The 18211-nt window shown below is 38.0% G+C and overlaps 1 protein-coding gene across 6 annotated transcripts in view; it reads right to left on the bottom strand.

Moving 5' to 3' along the window:
* GASK1B (golgi associated kinase 1B) overlaps positions 1-18211 on the bottom strand; it is a 68262-nt gene that overhangs the window by 34111 nt on the left and 15940 nt on the right. For 4 of the 6 annotated variants that reach the window (XM_056802815.1, XM_056802813.1, XM_056802814.1 and 1 more), the window contains 3 exons: positions 16687-16791; positions 11605-11712; positions 9277-10405 (listed from right to left, as the gene is read on the bottom strand). In XM_056802815.1, coding sequence (XP_056658793.1) covers positions 9277-10165 — 889 coding nt within the window. In that variant the 5' untranslated portion in view covers positions 10166-10405; positions 11605-11712; positions 16687-16791. Of the gene's footprint in view, positions 1-9276; positions 10406-11116; positions 11260-11604; positions 11713-16686; positions 16792-18211 lie in introns of all 6 variants that reach the window. The other 2 variants (XM_056802812.1, XM_056802816.1) reach the window with 2 other exon arrangements.

An 18211-nucleotide genomic window follows, 5' to 3' on the forward strand; every position in this document is an offset into this window, starting at 1 on the left:
AAATCTATGATCCTCTGAACCCTCATCTCAGTGCAAGACCTGAACCTAGGTCTTGCTGAATATCCAAAATCAGTTCTCTGTCATTTAAGCCACAGAGCAGCTTAGTGGGATTCATTATTTTTTATAAAAAATATAAAAATATTTTATTAAAAATTTATTAAAAATTTTTTATTTAAAAAAATCATTTTTTAATTCAGAAAGAAAAATCAGTAAGCTCACTGTCCTTTGCCTGACTTTAGCATCCATATCCTTTGCTTTGAACATTGGCTCTTAGATTACACCAAACTCTAGGTGAATGCTAAGCATGTTGAATATAACCGGGAATATTCATGTCTGCATTTCACAATGAGTAGATTCAGTTATAAAAAAAATTCTAAGAGCTTTCATGAGAAGCCCTTTTTACCACATGTGCCAAATTCCCAGCCTCTGTTTGAACATGACAAATTAGAAAGCGACAACATTGCTCATCGCCCTTCATTAAAAAACAACTTTGCAAAGCTCAGGAAGAGAAATAGATAAGGACAAATGAAAACTATGGCAAATTTTCATTATAGAAAATGAGTTCTGTGGGACTCTGAGGCAATTGTCAATAATCCATTACAGGGTCCTGACGATAATGTAGCTATTCCCTAATTGTGGATGGCAATTGTCAATCCATTATGCGGCTCCAATGATAATGGAGTAGTTCCCTAATTGTTGATGAGCTCCACAGCATCATCTATCTCTCTTTTTCTACAGTGCTTATCACAATCACACTGACATTTAAACAAAAATATTAGGCAAGAGCATAAAGAAGCAGATAAACTCTCTCAGCACTCTTCTCTTGGAAAAAATGGCAAACTTGAGGGTGATCAGGAGGGAGGGTGGTTTAGACTTTCAAGATTCAAATCAATGTGAATGTAAATTTAGAGAAATTTCAGAGATGAGATGAACTTTGCATCTACTTGTTCTAGAGCCACAGGGATTTGGGCAAATCTTTGGAAAGTGTATTGAAGCCTGGAGGAATGAAAGAAACAAGTCATTTCCATGGTTGATGAATTAATTAAATCCTAAGAGGTCAAAATGATGTATGTCACCAGAATTGGGAAAAGGAGATCAGAATAAAGACTTTTGTCTGCTGAACCAAACATGTAGGCTTTAGCCCACTTTGTGACAGCATCCAGCATATTTTCACATTCCAGCCTGAGTGAGATATGCTTCTTTCACTTTGGCAAAAGCATCATTCCAGGAAGAGGAGACCATTCTCTAGCCATCTACAAATGGAAAAAAGTAAAGAAGAAAAATCTTCCCCCCTGCAAGAATGATGTATTGAGTAATGCCTCAAAAATAGCCACCCAGTGATATAATACAGTTGCAAACAAGAACAATCTGGAGTTCATGAAAGAACTGGGGTGTGTGGTATAGAATGGGATCTGGTAGGAAAGAACATTTGACTAGGAACTGAAGGATCTGATTCAAGTCTTGACCTCACCATTTACTTGGGAAGTGGTCAAAGGCCAGTCCTTTAATCTTTGTATGTGCTTCAGTTTTCTTACATGGAAAGTAGGAGAAAGATAATTCTTGTTCTTACTCATAGGGTTTTTGGAAGAACAAATAAAATAATAACTATAAAAGTATTTTTTGAAATACAAAGATCTGGGAGGGTGATTATATGGTCATTAGTTTAAATTTTTTTAAAGGATTGCATAATGGTTAGAGAGCCAAAACCCAGAGTTAGAAGGGCTTTGGTTTAAATTTGGCCTCAGATATGCCTTAGCTGTGTGTCCTTGGTCAAGTCACTTAACCCCAAATGCCTATCCCTTGTGGCTTTTCTTGGATTTTATACTTGGTATTTATTCTAAAACAGAAAGTAAGAGTTTTAAAAAAGAACAAAAAAGGATAAGACAAAATGCTGAATGTTACCCCCAACCTAAGCAACTAAGCCCTTTAGTCCATTAAGGATATTGGAAATTTTAGTATACCTTGGTCACAGATGGCTTTGATATGCTCAGATACATTCCCCCAATTATAAATGTTCCTAAGCAGTGTATGATGAATTCATGGCTTATCCAATTTAGGAGATCTACAGGGTATTCTTATAAAAATGGCCAAAGAAAAGGAGTTAAGTGCTCTATTGTTTTTTTTTTAAAATTTGAAAGCAAACTAAATTATCTGCTTTTAAAATGAAATCATTTTCCCTGTTCAGAAACTGGCCCAACAGGCAAGAACTTCTGTTCTCCACATCAATCTCTGACTTCCTCCCTGGCTATGGAAATTCCCTGGCTTCCTGTGTTTCAATTTTTCCCCTCTGCAAAATGGAAGAAAATACTTGACTTCAGAAGGGAACAGAACATAGTCTCCATGCCAGACCTCCCCAAAATCATCACAGTAGAGGCCTCGAGTAGGCAAATAAGACTTTACTAATATTAAAGTCTTTTCCTTGCATGAGACCTTTTCTGATCTCCCCACTCTTCTTTCTTGCCCTTGAAATTTCTTTGTAATCGTATATCCTTTGTTTTTCACTTTTGCACACTTTTTATAACATTCCAAGTAGAATGTAAATTTCTTGAGGATAGAGACTCTTTTGCTTCTGCTTTTGTAGCCCCACCACCTAAGTCATACACCATGCACTTAATATACACTTAATGAATTATTGAATGAACTTTGTCTCCTTGAGGGCCTGAAAGGCAAAGGTCCTCTGGTTCTGGTTCCCTAGTGCTAAGAAATAGCAGGAAGACCCAAAACAAAGGTATGGCCATTGTCCGTGACAAAAAATAACTTTATACAAAGTCACACTGCAAATTGCTTGGACCCAATTAAGTCAAAGTAGTTTGCAAGTTTGGGCGAGCCACCATGTTTCTGAAAGTATAGCAACATTAGGGCTATTTTCAAAAACTCCTCTATGTTCTTCTGGACTCACTTGTCATCCTGGAAACCACGTGAACCAAGACCAAACTACACGATTCTCTTTTCTCCTCTACCATCACCTAGCAACGGATTGTTCTTTTATCGGAAGCTACTCAGGTGAGGGAAGAAGGGGAGAGTAAGGAGAAAAAAAATCCAGGATGATTTTCTCTTCTAACATAACGAGAAAGTGTACGACAGGTTGGGAAATAGTGAGATTCTTGATAAGAGCTTGTGGGGTGCCTGTGGTTTGTCAGCTAAGCAGCCATGACATACAGAATTCCTAGAACTGGCCACCTTCATTTAACATGACAGCTCCATGGCCATAAAGCCTCATCCTAAAAATAGCACATGCATCATGTATCTTCCACGCTGGGTATGAATAATAGTGGAATGCTTCAAGTCAGCCCCAGCAGTACCCCTTGAGATTCATTTACACTGTTAAACAGACTACTAGGGGAAGCTTTGGCAGGATTACTAAATAGTTCACAAAGGGGGTGGGACAACCTTATTTTAATATCCCTTGTTCTTGGCTTTTGCAAGGTCATCTATTGTCAACTTTATCTTTTCCTAATTAAATTTCAAGTTACTTGAAAATATTTTTATTTTTCAAAAAAATCATCTATTGTTAGAAATGTGAAAGAAAGCATCAGATGAGCCTTGTCATGATCTCTACAGAAGCAAGTGCACTGTCCTTGATTTGACACCCATACTTGTGACATACTGTAACAAGTCAACATTGTTGAGAAAATTTTAGTTTTCTACACCAATAATACAAATAATACAAGCAAATTACAAGTAATATAAGCAAGTTCTGGCTTTTTAAATTGCATTATTCTTTTAAATAAAAACACATATTTCTAATGTATTTATTTGCCTTTCTTCCTAGCATATAGGTATCGTGAATATTGAATGTCAAAATGGATTAAGTTTATATGAGAATAAGTAGGAAAAATGAAGATATGGTAGTAGTAGTTGTAGTAGAAAGAGGGCTGAACTTGGAATCATCAGACCTGAATTCAGATTCCAGCTCTGAGCTTATTCCCAACTGCATGAGTTTGGGAAAGGTATTTAGCTTCTCTATCCCTCTGTTTATGTATCAAATATGAGGATCAAACCTAACTTTGTCAGGGGTCCCTACTAGGAAATCTATTATGCAATCACCTCTCTGACCCTAAAATAAAAACCTTCATTTAATGTATAAATTAAAACAATACTAGGGTTTTGGCTCAGACCACAGAAATTTAGTGGACATTAGCAGTATATGCAGTCCTTTAGCAGCCTAAAATAGCTGGGTTTGACAATGGGTAATTAATGAGAAAAATTGGTTAAAACAGGGAATTACAGGAATTTCTTTCCCAGGTCCCTTTGCCCCAAATGAATTCCTCTCGCCTAGTCCTATCCTCTCATACGCCAGCTTCCTGGTGTCCCAAGGATAATATTATCAGAGATCTAAAGCTGGAAGAGACTTCAGTGGTCATCTAATCCAACCATCTCATTTTACTAAGGCCCAGAAAGGTTAATGAGCTTGTCTAAAGTACAAGGGTACAAAAGCAATGAGCATCAAAGGGGGTACTTAAACCTACCTTATCTGACTTTAGAACTCCTTCCAGTACACACACGTGCACATGCACACACACACACCCATTCACGTGCTTCAAATTGCTTACCCCAAGCCCCAAAATTGCAAGTTACAGTTGTATACCATGGATTATAATCCCTAAAGCTGATTTCTAACTGTAACTCTCTTGTGCTACAATTTTACAGCTGAAGATGCAAATTCATCATTTCAAAGATCAACTTAAAACATTTTCCTGGAGGCTGAATTTCAGTTCCTTTAGTAAACTAGTGAATAAAGAAATGTAAGATGAGGAATTGTCTAAAGGATGAGATGAGGCAGGATGGAGTGGAGAGAAAGCTAGCTTGGAATCAGGAAGCTCTGACAGGGTAACTTGGGCAAAGAATTTATCCTCAGGCTCCAGGGAAATCTCTGACATTATAAATTACCTGTAGAATAGATTTTCTTACCTGGAGTTCTCTATGTCAATGAAATCACGGGTTCAATACGAGAAGAAACAGATAGACAGACAGACACACATACACACACACAAAGAAATCTGCCCAGTGACAGCTGATGAATTTTATAGCAACCAGAGCCTCCTCCTACAATGCCAAGTATGATGCTTTCACAGCTTTCCTTCTTCCTTTCATTCAGCTTCTGAATAAATATATCCTTTCTCTTCTCTGTGATAAAGTCAGGGGTATAACTCTCAGAAAAAAAGAACTATTAAAAGGAACTTTTAATTGGTTAAGTGGCTAACTTTCATTGTATGTGTGCAATTGTAAGCATACTGATACATAGAAATCTAGGCAGCCTAGTGGACAGTGCTAAACTTAAGATCAGAAAGACCCAAGTTCAGGTTATGCCTCAGAACCTTATTAACTGTAACAGACATGCTTAAGTTTCCATATCCCTAAAAAATTCTCTAATTTCTACAATCCCTCAAACCCTTCTCCTTTTCTTAGCAAATTTCAAGAAAAAAAATCTTACCTTCATTCTTCTTCTCACTCTCTTCATAATCTTTTGTACTCTGACTGCTCAACTGAAAGAGTTTTCTCTAGTTATCAACTGCTCAACTGAAAGAGTTTTCTCTAGTTATCAACAATCAATTGTCACTAATCAGAGATCAAGATGACCAGTTGTCAAATCTAATGGTCCTTTATCAATTCCAATATTTTTTGCCCATCTGTGCAGTTTTTTGATACTCCCCCCCCCCATCCTCTCCTCTGGATTTTCATGGCATTACTTTCCCTGGTTCTCCTCCTACCTGTCTCATCATTCCTTCCCAGCCTCCTTTGTTAGGCTATCATCTATATCATGCCTTCTATGAGTATTCTCAAAATTCTATCCTAGGACCTCTTCTCTTCACCTGAACATGCCTTTTGAGGAGCTCATCAACTCACAAAGAACATGATTTTTAACTCTGTGCTGAAGATTCTAAGGACCACATTTCCATTTTCAGTCTCCTAAGTTTTAGTTGATCATCTCAAACTGCAATTGGATATTTCAAACTGGATGTCTCAGTCATCTCAAAATCAATATGTGTAAAACACAACTCCCCTTCCCCTTCCAATCTACACTTCTTCAAAGCTTCCCTGTTTCTTTTGAGAGAATTATCATCATTTCAACCACACAGACTTGCATGCTCACTGTTAACCTTGACTCCCCATTTAAATCTTTTTCAATCTACATATCCAAACATTGGCCAAATCTTATAATTACTTTCTCTCCACCTTTCATCTTTTGTCTCCTTCTCTTTACTCACTTAGCTATGGCTTTACATCAGGTCAACATCACTACCTACCTGGGACACTGAAATAAACTTTCAATTGGATGGCCAACCTCAAGTACCTCCTCATCCCAATCCATGTGCTACCAACCTGCCAAAGTTATTTCTCTAAAGCCTGTTACCTTCTTGGCACCTCCACCTACAACTCAGTGAAATCCAATGACTACTGACTACCTCTAGGATTAAATATTAATTTCTCTGTCATTTAATGCTCTTCGCAACCTGTCCTTTTGCCATTCTCTGACTATATTACTCTCCTCCATGAAATCTATAATCTGGCAATTTTAGTCTATTTTATTGTCTCTTACATACATATATTCCATCTCCCACCTCTAGGACATTACACTGGTTATCCCTCAGGTCTAAAATGTTCTTCCTTCTCACTTCAGGATCATAGAATCTATGACTTCTTTTAATATTCAACATAAGTGGCATCTTTTCTAAAAGTTCTTTTCCAGTTCTTAGATGCTGAAGTCTTCTCCTCAAAAGCTACTATAAGGAGGCAACAAGGTGGCTCAGTGGATAGAGAGCCAAGCCTGAAGATGAGAAGTCCTAGGCTCCAATCTGGCCTCAAATACTTCCTAGCTGTGTGACCCTGAGAAAGTCACTTAATCCCCATTGCCCAGCCCTTACCACTCTTCTGTCTTAGAACTAATACATAGTATAGATTCTAAGAAAGAAGTTCAGGGTTTTTCTTTATTTCTTTTTTTAAAGCTATGCAAAACTACTCAGGATTCATTGATTCATCTTGTATGTAACAGTTGATGTACATACTTTTTTCCTCCATTAGACTATAAGCTCATTAAGAGAAGGAACTCTCTGTGCCTTTTATTTGTATCCACAATTCTTAACATAGTGCCTGCTATATGGTAATTGATTTATAAATGCTTGCTGATTCATTGATTTATTGAATTCCTGAATGTGGGGCCCTAGGAGAAAGTGCCAAGACCCCTGCAGCTGGAAGGTGCTCTTTGTCAAAGTGTAATGATTAAGTCCTCCCTACTGATATGTTTATGACCTTGTCCTTGTTTGATTTGGGAGATTTCCCTCCTTCATAGAATGAATGACACTGAAAACAAAGCATCCTCATTTAGCATTAATCCCCAAAAGTGGTGTTATGATCCAAGGTGAGTAAACCAGAATAAACAAATGTTTTTTATTGCTTTGTTTGCTGAACAAAATCCATTTTGGACAGGAGAGTCCTTCACATTCTACTATATTTGTCAGAAGACAAGAGTATGACTCCATAACTCTAGAACATACTGATATGAATCAAGGTTGCCAGGAAACTCCCAACTCCAAACAGTTGCCTCAAAGGATATCTATTCTGAATTCAAGCTACCTAGTCCTAAGGCCTTCTCGAGTAGCAGTTAAACTCTAGAACTCATCCTCATAAAAATTACAATTTATTCAAATCATGATCCTCTGGGATTCTCCCCAAAATGTATCATAATTTCAAGGTGGGATAGTTAAAGGAAGCAATCTGGATCTGACCAGATTTAGGGTCTTTGAAATAATTCTAACTCAATCCAAGCTCAGTGTAGACTCCCTGGGTATAGTCTTGTACCACCCCCCCACCAAAAAAAAATAAACACATTGACCAGAAACATCCTACTTTGAATCAGCATTGTAGAACCACTTCTTGGGTCAGATTTGTGGTCTGATTGCATCCCATGGACTCTTGTGGCAGTGATATAGCCCTCTTACCTATAGTTTTCTCCATTTGCAATGGTTGGTTCTTTCCTGGATTATACCAAAAAGTTATCCAGCCCAGAGAAAGGGTCTACTCTACCTCCAGAAAAAAAAAATTACAAATCTGGAATCACTCATGAAAGGAACTTTGAGAATTAAACTAATTCATTCTCTTGCTTTTTAACTACCAAAAGTGGTCCAAAAAGTAAAACTACCCTTTTAGGACAATAAAGATCAAATGAAATAGTGTGGATGGAAGGGTTCTGAAAACATACAAATATGTGGAAGAAAAGACTAATAAGGGCCCCAAATAGAGTAAGTTTTGGGGACTGGATTCCCAGGAGTATCAATGCCCAGTCCAACCATCCTACACTAATATTCTTCAATGAGTGGTATGAAGGTAGCCTTGATCTTTAAAAGATTTATATTAATGGAACACAGAGCACCAAAGAGGAATGAATCTAAGGTTCTAAAATCCAAAAACACTGGTTCAAATCCACATCTAAGACTACTAGTTAACCCTGGGCAAATTATTTCAGGCTCAATTTCCTCAACTATAAAATGAGATTATATGACTCGAAAACCCAGTCTGACATTCTGTTAGAAAAATCAGGCAGGAGATATTAATTGGAAAGGTCTCATATAATTAGCCCAACTTCATTAAGTTTGGAGAAGTTCATGACTAAGTTGGCTTCAAGCAGATACATTTTTCAGACACAGAAACTTTCTAACCAAGACTACTAAATGATGGAGGCATTCTCCTTGGCACCTGTTAAAAAATAGTCCCCACATTAGAAAAATGACATCTTTGAAAGATTTGAGCTATTTGATGTAGATTTGTTCATGTTCTTTGATGGTTTAATCTATTAACATTTCCAGCAAATTCTTCTTTGTATCTTGCTCAAATCTATGGCACTGTAGGTTGAACTTAATTCTCTCCCATTCTATCGTTAGTAAATACAAAATTAATACAAAAACAATGAACTCTGCCCCCAAGTTGTTCATTAGAGCAGACACCAACCCTTCCCCCTCTGCCCTCCCAAATTGCCCCTGGATATAATAACACATGGGAATGAGCCTGAGATCTCTAGGGTTACCCAATTAACCAATATGGGTTCAATTTTTTTTTTCCTTCAGAACCAAACTTCTATGAAACTCTCATAGTCTACTAAGATTCTAATGAATGGTAACTCTATTGAAAGACATTCTGCTGCTGTTGCTACAGGCCAGTGGAGAAATATGAATGGGAAGACCATTTACAAAAATAAAGAGAAAGACAGAGAAGGGGAAAAAATCTATTCAAAGCCCCAGAAGCTCCAAAAGGATCATTAATGTGGAAAAAAAAAGTTACCTTGAATGAACTCAGATTTCCTGCTCACAGATGGCAGGGTTCTGTTAAGGCCCAGGATGCGGTCCAAGTGGAAAGCAAACACTTCACTCATGTCCAGGGGTCTCTTAAGCAAGCCACAAGGACTGGTGCCACAAGAAGGCCATATGTTCCTTGGGTTCCCCTCCAGCACCAACAAGCGAGCTCCAGTCAGAGACTGTAATTCTTGGATGTCTCCAATAGCACTGTCAGCCAGTAGGCGCATCCCATAGATGTCTTCTTTGCTCAACCAAGGGGGGGCACTCTCACTGTATATCCTAATGTTGCTCTCTGCAGTCCTGGGCAATTGGAGATCGGGTCCCTGGGCCAGTCTCCAGGTCTGCCCCCAATCCCTGTCCACCTGTTCCTTGTGCGGATGCCCAGGGACATTGGCATCTGCTGCCAGTGCCAGCCCATGGGGCTGGATGGACGGCTTAGTCCACATCTCCTGTCTCTGGGGTAAGGAGGCCAGGGCATATTTTTTCCTGCGTTTGGGCTTCACTGTCCCTCGAATGTTAGCAGGCTTGCTCCTCTTGGAGCGTAGCGTGATATAGACCACGTTGGGTTGCAGGGTGGTCCCGTTCCCCTGGCTCTCAGGGGGTGCCAGTGTGCCATCCAATGGCAGCTCCAGGAAGGATGTCCCAGCAGCATCCAGATTCCGGTGGGGGCCCTTTTGTGGTGCCCTTCGATGCTGCAGTGACACATGCCCAACCTGGCTCACCAGGAAGCCCAGGTAAAGAGCACAGGCAGTTCCTAGCAACAGATTTCTCCTGGTCCTCGGGCGCCTGCTACTCCAAAGCCTCAGCACCCTCGGGATGCACAAGGAGCAGACAAACCAGTTTATGAGTTGGCCTGGCTTGTCTGGGCAGGTCATTTCTTCGGTGCATCCGCATGGTGAAGAGACTTTAAAGCCCGCAGACTGCCCTGGCTGGGATGATACATGCTTTCCAGCATTCAGCAGACCCTCTTCTTTGATTCTCAAGTAATCTCCAGTGAGTAGTGGAGGAAGGAAAAGGTTGGTGATGGGGCTGGGAATGTCTTAATGACTGTGCCACTCGGCCACAACAAGCTCCTGGCTCCTTATCAGCCTCCCCAAGGGAAGTGTGATTTGTTTCTGAGAATGAATGGAAACAGAGTTAACTGAGTCACCAGCTCACGCCACTCCAGTTCCTCCCCTCTAGGAGGAAAGGAGTTGAAACTGACACTCTTTTCCTTTCATAAATATACCCACTAATTGTTGAAAAAAAAATAGAGAAGAAAGCAAATGAAAATCCCAAGATTCAAGTGCAGATATGATATAAAGCAGTTCCCAAATCCCAGTTAAAATAGAAAACCCACATCAAAGACTAGACTGCCACTGCCAAACCAAAATCATTTATTTTTGTCCTGAATGTGACTGTCAAGCACTTCTCCTTTTAGTTCCAGAAAGTACATGAGACAAGTAATGGACAGTTTCTTTTCTTTTTTCTTTTTTTTATAGATGTGCTGCTGTAACAGAAAAATAGCCCCACATATAAACACTTAAATTTTCAGGAATATACAGTCTTTTTTTTCTTCTGGGACATAGGTTTCTCAACATTTTCTTCTTTACCTTAAATTAAAATAGCTTGGTACAGTAGCCTGAAGCCACATACTATGATCAGTTACATTTTTCTCCTATTCAGTCACACAAAAATCCAGCTGGTTTTTTGAAAAAAATATATTATGGTTATTACTATTATTATTCCTTTCCTGTTCTCCAAAACTAATTGAAAGAAAATAAGAGGGAGCATTGACCTAATTTTCTTTCCATTATTAGAGGAAAAAAAGTAATAAGCAGTCTTACCTAGGCAGCTGGTCCCATGCTTTGCTCAGGAAAGTAGAAGTCCCTGACACTAACGCAAAGAACTTTCTAAAGGCTGAAGTAGAGCACATTTCATGGCCAAGAATACTCCCCATTTCAAATGTTTCCATCCAGCCCTTTGAAAACTTGATAAATGCAAAGGCAATTGGTTATAAAAGACTAGTTGGCCATATACTCTTAATAACTTCATCTATCTTTTTATATGCATATTATAAAAGACAAAACGTCTTTTTTGAATTGTGAAACAAAAAGCCCCACTGGATAGACTAGGTTTCATTTGAAAGTACATTCTACCATTTCTAACTCCTGGGAGCCCTCTAGTGACCTGCTAATAAACAGTCAGAGAAAATCTCAGCCGGGCAAAATTAAGGGGATCAAAACTGTTTTCTAAGTATTATGGAAGCATTTGCAGGGGAATAAATGAATTGTTTAGGTCAGAAATGTCACCAGACTCCATCAGTCATACCTACCTGGTGAGGATGTCCAGAGATTAAGAAGCAGCAAGATTGCCAGAAGAGTTCTGCTTCCCTCACCATCCTGCCACTTCAAAGAAGAACTCTCTCTCCCCAACTTTAGTCCTGGAGAAGAGAGGGGGGAAAGCCCACCTGTAAGTGAAGAAAGAAGTCCCAGACCAGAAGAAGAAGCCAGGCAAATTAAAAAGCCAAGAAGCAGTGAGCTGCAGAGCTAGACATGAGCAGGGAAAGGGCATGGAGAGTATGCACTTATACACTGCAAGAGTTCACATGGAGAAGTTACAGCATGTTTCTGATTGGAGGCTTCCAAGACTAGGTCAGTGATTGGTTTGGAGAGTTTGCAGGTCTCATACAGAGGCAACAGTTTGTTAACCCGGGGTCTCTTCCAGTCCTATTTCTTGAGAATGGGAAATGGGAACTGAATACAGGAGGATGTCAGGAATTTAAAAAAAAAAAGTTTATGTTAAGTAGAGTATGAAAGAGTAAATAAAAATCCTTAGGATTAATGTAGTGAACATAGTCCTAATATTTTAGTACATAAATAAAAGGGATGTCTAGAAAAACTGAAGAATACAAAGGAAAATGAAATAATCAACACATAAATGGAAAATTCTAGAATATTTGGCAAGAAGGCAAAGGATTATTTTAGCCTATATAAACCTCTCTCTCTCTTTAACTAATTTGCCTAGTAGAAGGAGGAAGAGGATGGATTCCATTTTTTACAGCAATCAGACTGGCATGTTCTTGTAGGTTTTGGCAGTGAGATTAACTAAACACACATTGTGAATGGCTGGCTGATGTTTATACCCTTTAATTTTATGCCCCTCCTCCCTCCCTCTGTCTCTGTCTCTGTCTCTGTCTCTGTCTCTGTCTCTGTCTCTGTCTCTGTCTCTGTCTCTCTCTCTCTCTCTCTCTCTCTCTCTCTCTCTCTCTCTCTCTCTCTCTCTCTCTCTCTCTCTCCCCCTCCCAAATCCCTTAAAGTACACTCACAAAAGAACTCTATTACTATGTGGAGTGAGGAAATCACTATTTCACCACTGGAAAAAACTATTCAATGATTTTCAGATGTATTTTTAAATGTTTGAAAATAAAAAGAGCATGACCCATTTAAGAATTAAAAGTAAGCTTGGCAGAGGCTAGACTGGAAAGTTCAATAGACTGTTCTAGCTGATAGAAGAAGGAAAAAAAAACAAATAAACAAAAATCCTTCAGGAGAAGTAGGAAAGAGATTTGTGTGGGTTAGTAAATTTAGTTGCCAGAGAAAATGTTATCCTGGTTGAAAAAATAGCATCAGAGTCTGCAAATGCAGCTATGACATAGTCCCATAATGTTTCTTCTCCCCGTCATAATTTATTATAGATTTAGAACAGAAAGGGGTCTCAGAGGGCATTGAAATCCAAACCCTTTATTTTTCAGAGAGAGATACCAAGGCCTAGGGTGACTTCATATTGAGCTAGGTAGTATATCAGGCAAGTATAGAATTGGAATTACAGTCTTCTGATTCTACAGTTAGAACATGCTGCTCCACTTTGAGGGCTACCTAGGAGAAACAACAGAAACAAAGTATTTTTTTTCTTCTGGGAAATGAAAAAAAAAAATCAACAGATCCATAGAAGGCAAGAATGAAAAAAGAGTTTTCAAAAGCCTAATGGAGAATACTCACAGGATAAATTAACACCCTTTCCCCCATTTGTTTCAAGCAAATAGTTAAAGGCTAAAATGAAGTTACCAGAAAAGTCAGAGACAAAATTGAGGTGAAATTTCTTAATAGCTTTAACCCTAAGAAAGATTCAAGGTGACTGAAAACTGAGAATATCAGAATTAGATAAAATAAAAATGCCAAAGACTAGTCTTTCACCTGACCCATCACTTTCTTACTTTGTCTATTCATTTAATGAGCCCTTATTATTAACACCTACTATGTGCTTTTTTGTTGTTGTTTCTGAATCTCTTAAAGTGTATTCACAAAAGTGAGCCAAAGATTGCTAATGTCACGTATACATCTAGGTATCACAGTAGATAGAGCACTGGACCCAGGTTTAGGGCATCTGGAATTCAATGTCTTCAAACACTTTCTAGCTGCGTGATCCTGGACAAATCAATGTCTATTTGCCTCAATTTCCTCATTTATTAAATGGAGCTAATAATAGCACTTTACATCCCAGAATTATTGGGAGGAAAGAAGGATATAATATCTGTAAAGTGCTTTTGCAAACCTTAAGATGCTCTATAAAATGATTATTATAATTACTAAAGTTTGCAAAGCACTCTAGACACATTATCTTATTTTAATCCTTTCAAGAACCCTGTCAGGTAGATGGTATTGGGAATTCTCAATTTACAGATGAGAAAACTGAAGCAAATAGACATTATGAGGTCATAGAGCAAGTTAACGTTGGAGATAAGATTTGAGCCTCTGTCCTCCTGTCTCCAACTCCACTGCTCCAAAAGGCCAAGTATTCCTACCTGAGCTGACCTGCGGATTCAGGACTTCTATATTCTGAAACCAGTTCTGGTCCAGCTCAGAAGACAGCTTGGTGCAAAGGGTCCTTCTTGGTTCGAGTAAGCCTGCCTTAACTTTGACTTTTGCAAACTTGGAGGAACCTACGAGAAAAACCACTATCCACATCCAGAGGAAACACTGTGGGGGTAAAAACACTGAAGAAAAACAACTGCTTGAATACATGGATCAAAGGGATCCATGGGGATGTAGACTCTAAATTAACATCCTAGTGTAAACAACATGGAAATAGGTTCAAATCAAGGACACATGAAATACCCAATGAAATTGTGCTTTGGCTGGAGGGTGGAAGAGTGGATGGAAGGGAGGGAGGGAAATAATGTGATTATTGTAACCAAGGAATAATGTTCTAAATTGACTAAATAAACTTATTCAAATGGGAAAAAATAAATTAAAAAATTAAAAATTAAAAAACCAAGGACTGCAAATCTGCTTCTTCCAGAGAGGAAATCACTGTTTCTCTCACCCTTTCCATTAGGAAGACATGTTATATGAGTAGCCCCAGGGCAATTGAAACAATGGATCCATGCTACATTTGAAGTAGATATAGGACATGAGAAGAAAGAAATGCCTTCTCAAGCACCAACACACAATGGAAGGTCCTCACATAAGTGGAAGTGCTATCATCCAGGGATGGGAGAGAGGAGGAGATAGACTCTTTCACCACAAACAAACATGGAACTATGAGCCTGTCCAGTCATCTAAGGTCTCTTCCATTAGAGGGAGAAACAAAGACAAAAATTGCTAAAGTGACTAATAAATCCAAGGGTATAACCAATGAGCACCAAAGGAATTTTTACCAACTGCTATGCATATCCTTCCTTAATTTGCTCATCATTGGTAAATTCAAATATGCTTAGAATTGTGACCTTGAAAGTGAATTTGTTGGAGTTTTTATCTGTTTATTTCATTTACTCTTGAATTTAAAACAACCTAAGCACCAAAGTCAGGAACCTTGCTTGTCATTTTGTAGTCTTGGCACATCTGACTGACTCATAGGTTGACCTCAAGTGTTTCATATTCTGGATCAAGGCAAAAGAGACCTACGTAGCAGTGTCCCAAGTTGGTATAATATCTTAATTTTAACATTCATAAATTACAATAATATTAGTTCCTTGTGCTTGATGGTGAAAAGTTTATCATAAACATCTTTGAAGATCTTTTCCATCTTTCATCCATTCTGTCATCTAGTTTCAGCCTTAAATGCTCAAGTGGTTTAGCTTAATCAGCTTTTAATCAGAAAGTGGTGTTAATTCATCTGTGTTTTAACATTAAGACCCAGATACGTTTGTAGTATTAGGGGAAATGTCATTGAAGAAGGAAAAAATGGAAAATGAAGCTGACTTAGGCAAATATACAAATAGGAGTTCCATGCCAGAGAAAAATGCAATTTCAAAAGCATTGAGGAAATAAACTCTCAAGGTATATGAAGAAGAGAAAGATGCTCAAAGAGTAGGAAAAACAATACCAAACATTATTATTATAAAAAATAGTGAATGAAAGAATAACAATAATTATCAACCCCAGGAGAATAGTTTATCCAAATGACATTGTGAAGGCAAACAACTTTGAAATAATTAAGAACTCTAACCACGGCAGTGACCAATCACAATTCCAGAGAACCAATAATGAAACATTCTATCCACCTCTACATAAAGACATAATGGTTTCAAGATGCAGAATAAGACATACATTTTTACATGGTTATTGTGGAAATTTGTTTTGCTTGAATATGCATATTTAACAAATTTTTGTTTTGTTTTGTTTCTTCATTTGAGAAAAGAAGATGTGAAGATAAAAGATAAGTACTTGTAAATTGAAAAAAAAAATATATATGGGAATAATCTGAATACATATGGAGGGCATCCTAAACTAGTATATTAGAAAAAAACAGGAAGTTTTTTGCAAGTGATATTCTATATTAACAGAAATATTTTCCATCACACAAGGTGGCAAGAACCCAATGCTTACTGTTTGTTGGCTATAAGAATAAATACTTTTAAGACTATAAAATACCTTTTTAAAGATTTTGCCATACATATGGCAACATTATTTGTGATGTCTTGAAAAAAAAAGAGTTAATGTTTTGTAGTAGACAGAGGGTTGACTTAGGAGCCAGAAAAGATTCAGATTCCAAGCTAACCTCTACCACACACTGGCTATGTAGCAAGTTGCTTAATTTTTCAGGGCTCTAGGCAATTCTCTAAAGTAATAAATTGCAGAGAAAGTGACCACATGTATTGGTAGAAGTTCTTCCCTATTAGAAGTCCTTATAACAGCTCCCATCCCCTAGTCCTGCAAAATATAATAATGACTCTATGTCTAGAAAAAATATGATAATGATTCTCTGTCCAAATCAGTGGAGAACGAATGTTATTCAGACGATGACATAATAGATAGCATTTATATAGCACTTTAAAGTTTGCTATACACTTTACTTGTGTGATTTCATTAATTGTCACTATTTTGCCAGTACTGTTGTGGGTGTAAGAAATGGAACAATAGAGTCTCCAAAACTTTCCAAATGAGTATTACTGAGAGGGTGAAGGATGACTTACCACTGGATAGCCTTCATGCTCCATTGGTGTTCTAGAGATGTCTGGAGAGAGTGAGAAAGTCCCAGAACATTGGGTGAACTCCCTCTGATGAATTAATAGGAGGACCTGGACAAGATGGGAAGGAATGTAATAATCTGCAAGGATGAAAGGACTATAGAGTAGTTCAGAGATAAGCTGATGTAATGGAACTATAAAAGCGCTCTTGACCAGAGGTCTGTTCAGAGTTGTAAAATCAGTATCTGTTAGAGTTAATCCCCTAGATAATAAAGCCATGGGCTTCATTTGTTGGAGAGTGACAGAACTGAAGAAATCAGCACAGGAGCTAAGCTGTAGGAGGCAGAGGAATGAAGGATATTAAGAATGGCCTATAAACATTGATCTCCTGCTGCTGGACAAGCACAGAAGGAGAAATCAGAGAGTATCAAGACACAATGCCTGGAGCCACCCAGAGAGCTAGAAGAAAAGAAAAACATGGCAGAGATAAAGATTATAGGGAAGATATAACTTCAGTGAACAGGAAAATCCTGGCTTTCCTCTTTTCTGGTACTATATCCAAGGTAATACAGTAAGTCTCGAAGACTTATAGAGAATTGGCCAGGGAAGGGATCAATCCCTTGACAATATGGTATGGTGAGTCTTGACCTTTTCTGGGTTGTGAACCACTTTGGGGTGGGCTATCGATCCCTCCTCAGAATAATGTGTTTAAGCGTATATAATTAATTATATACAATTACAAAAGAAACTAAATCTATTGAAATAATCAAAAATTCCTTTTTTACATTCTTGGACCTCAGGTTTACAAAATTTTCTTTAAGAGGTCAGATATGGGTCCTTTCTGAATCCACTAATTTGTAAACAAAGTCATATTTTGCTTTGGAATTTGTGAGCATGAACTTAGGAAGACATAAACTGATGCAAAGTGAAGTAAGTAGAACCAGAAATCATTGTACATAGTAACAGTAATATTTTAACAATGATCAACTCTGAAAGACTTAGCAACTCTGATTTAGACAATGTTCGAGGATAATTCCAAAGGACCCAGGATAAACAAGCTATCCGCATCCAGAGAAATAACTAATGAACTCTGAATGCAAATTAAATCATATTTTTTCCCTTTCTCTATTTTTCTTGTATTTCACTTTGCCACATGACTAATATGGAAATAGATTTTGTGTGATTTCTCATGTATAATTGATATAGTATTTGCCTTCTTAATGAGAGAGGGAGGGAAGGAAAAGAGAGGGAGAAATTTGAAACTAAAAATATTTTAATAATTTTTTAATAATCAACATAAAAACAAACAAACAAAAATACCTTGGAGCTTGTACTTATAAAGGAAGCTGGTAACTTTCTCTAGAGGGAGTGCCTAATATTGGCATTCTTGGATTCTGAACTGGGTAAACAAGACAGAAGAATGAGAAGTTCCCAAAATGTTCCTTAGATGCCCAAGCCAAGAAGAAGACATCTGACATGAGTTATCCTCAGATTCCTTGCTGAGATTCTAACCTTTTATAGGCCAGGCTCT

This window comes from Monodelphis domestica, chromosome 6 (assembly GCF_027887165.1).
Source record: "Monodelphis domestica isolate mMonDom1 chromosome 6, mMonDom1.pri, whole genome shotgun sequence".
Taxonomy (NCBI): Eukaryota; Metazoa; Chordata; class Mammalia; order Didelphimorphia; family Didelphidae; genus Monodelphis; species Monodelphis domestica.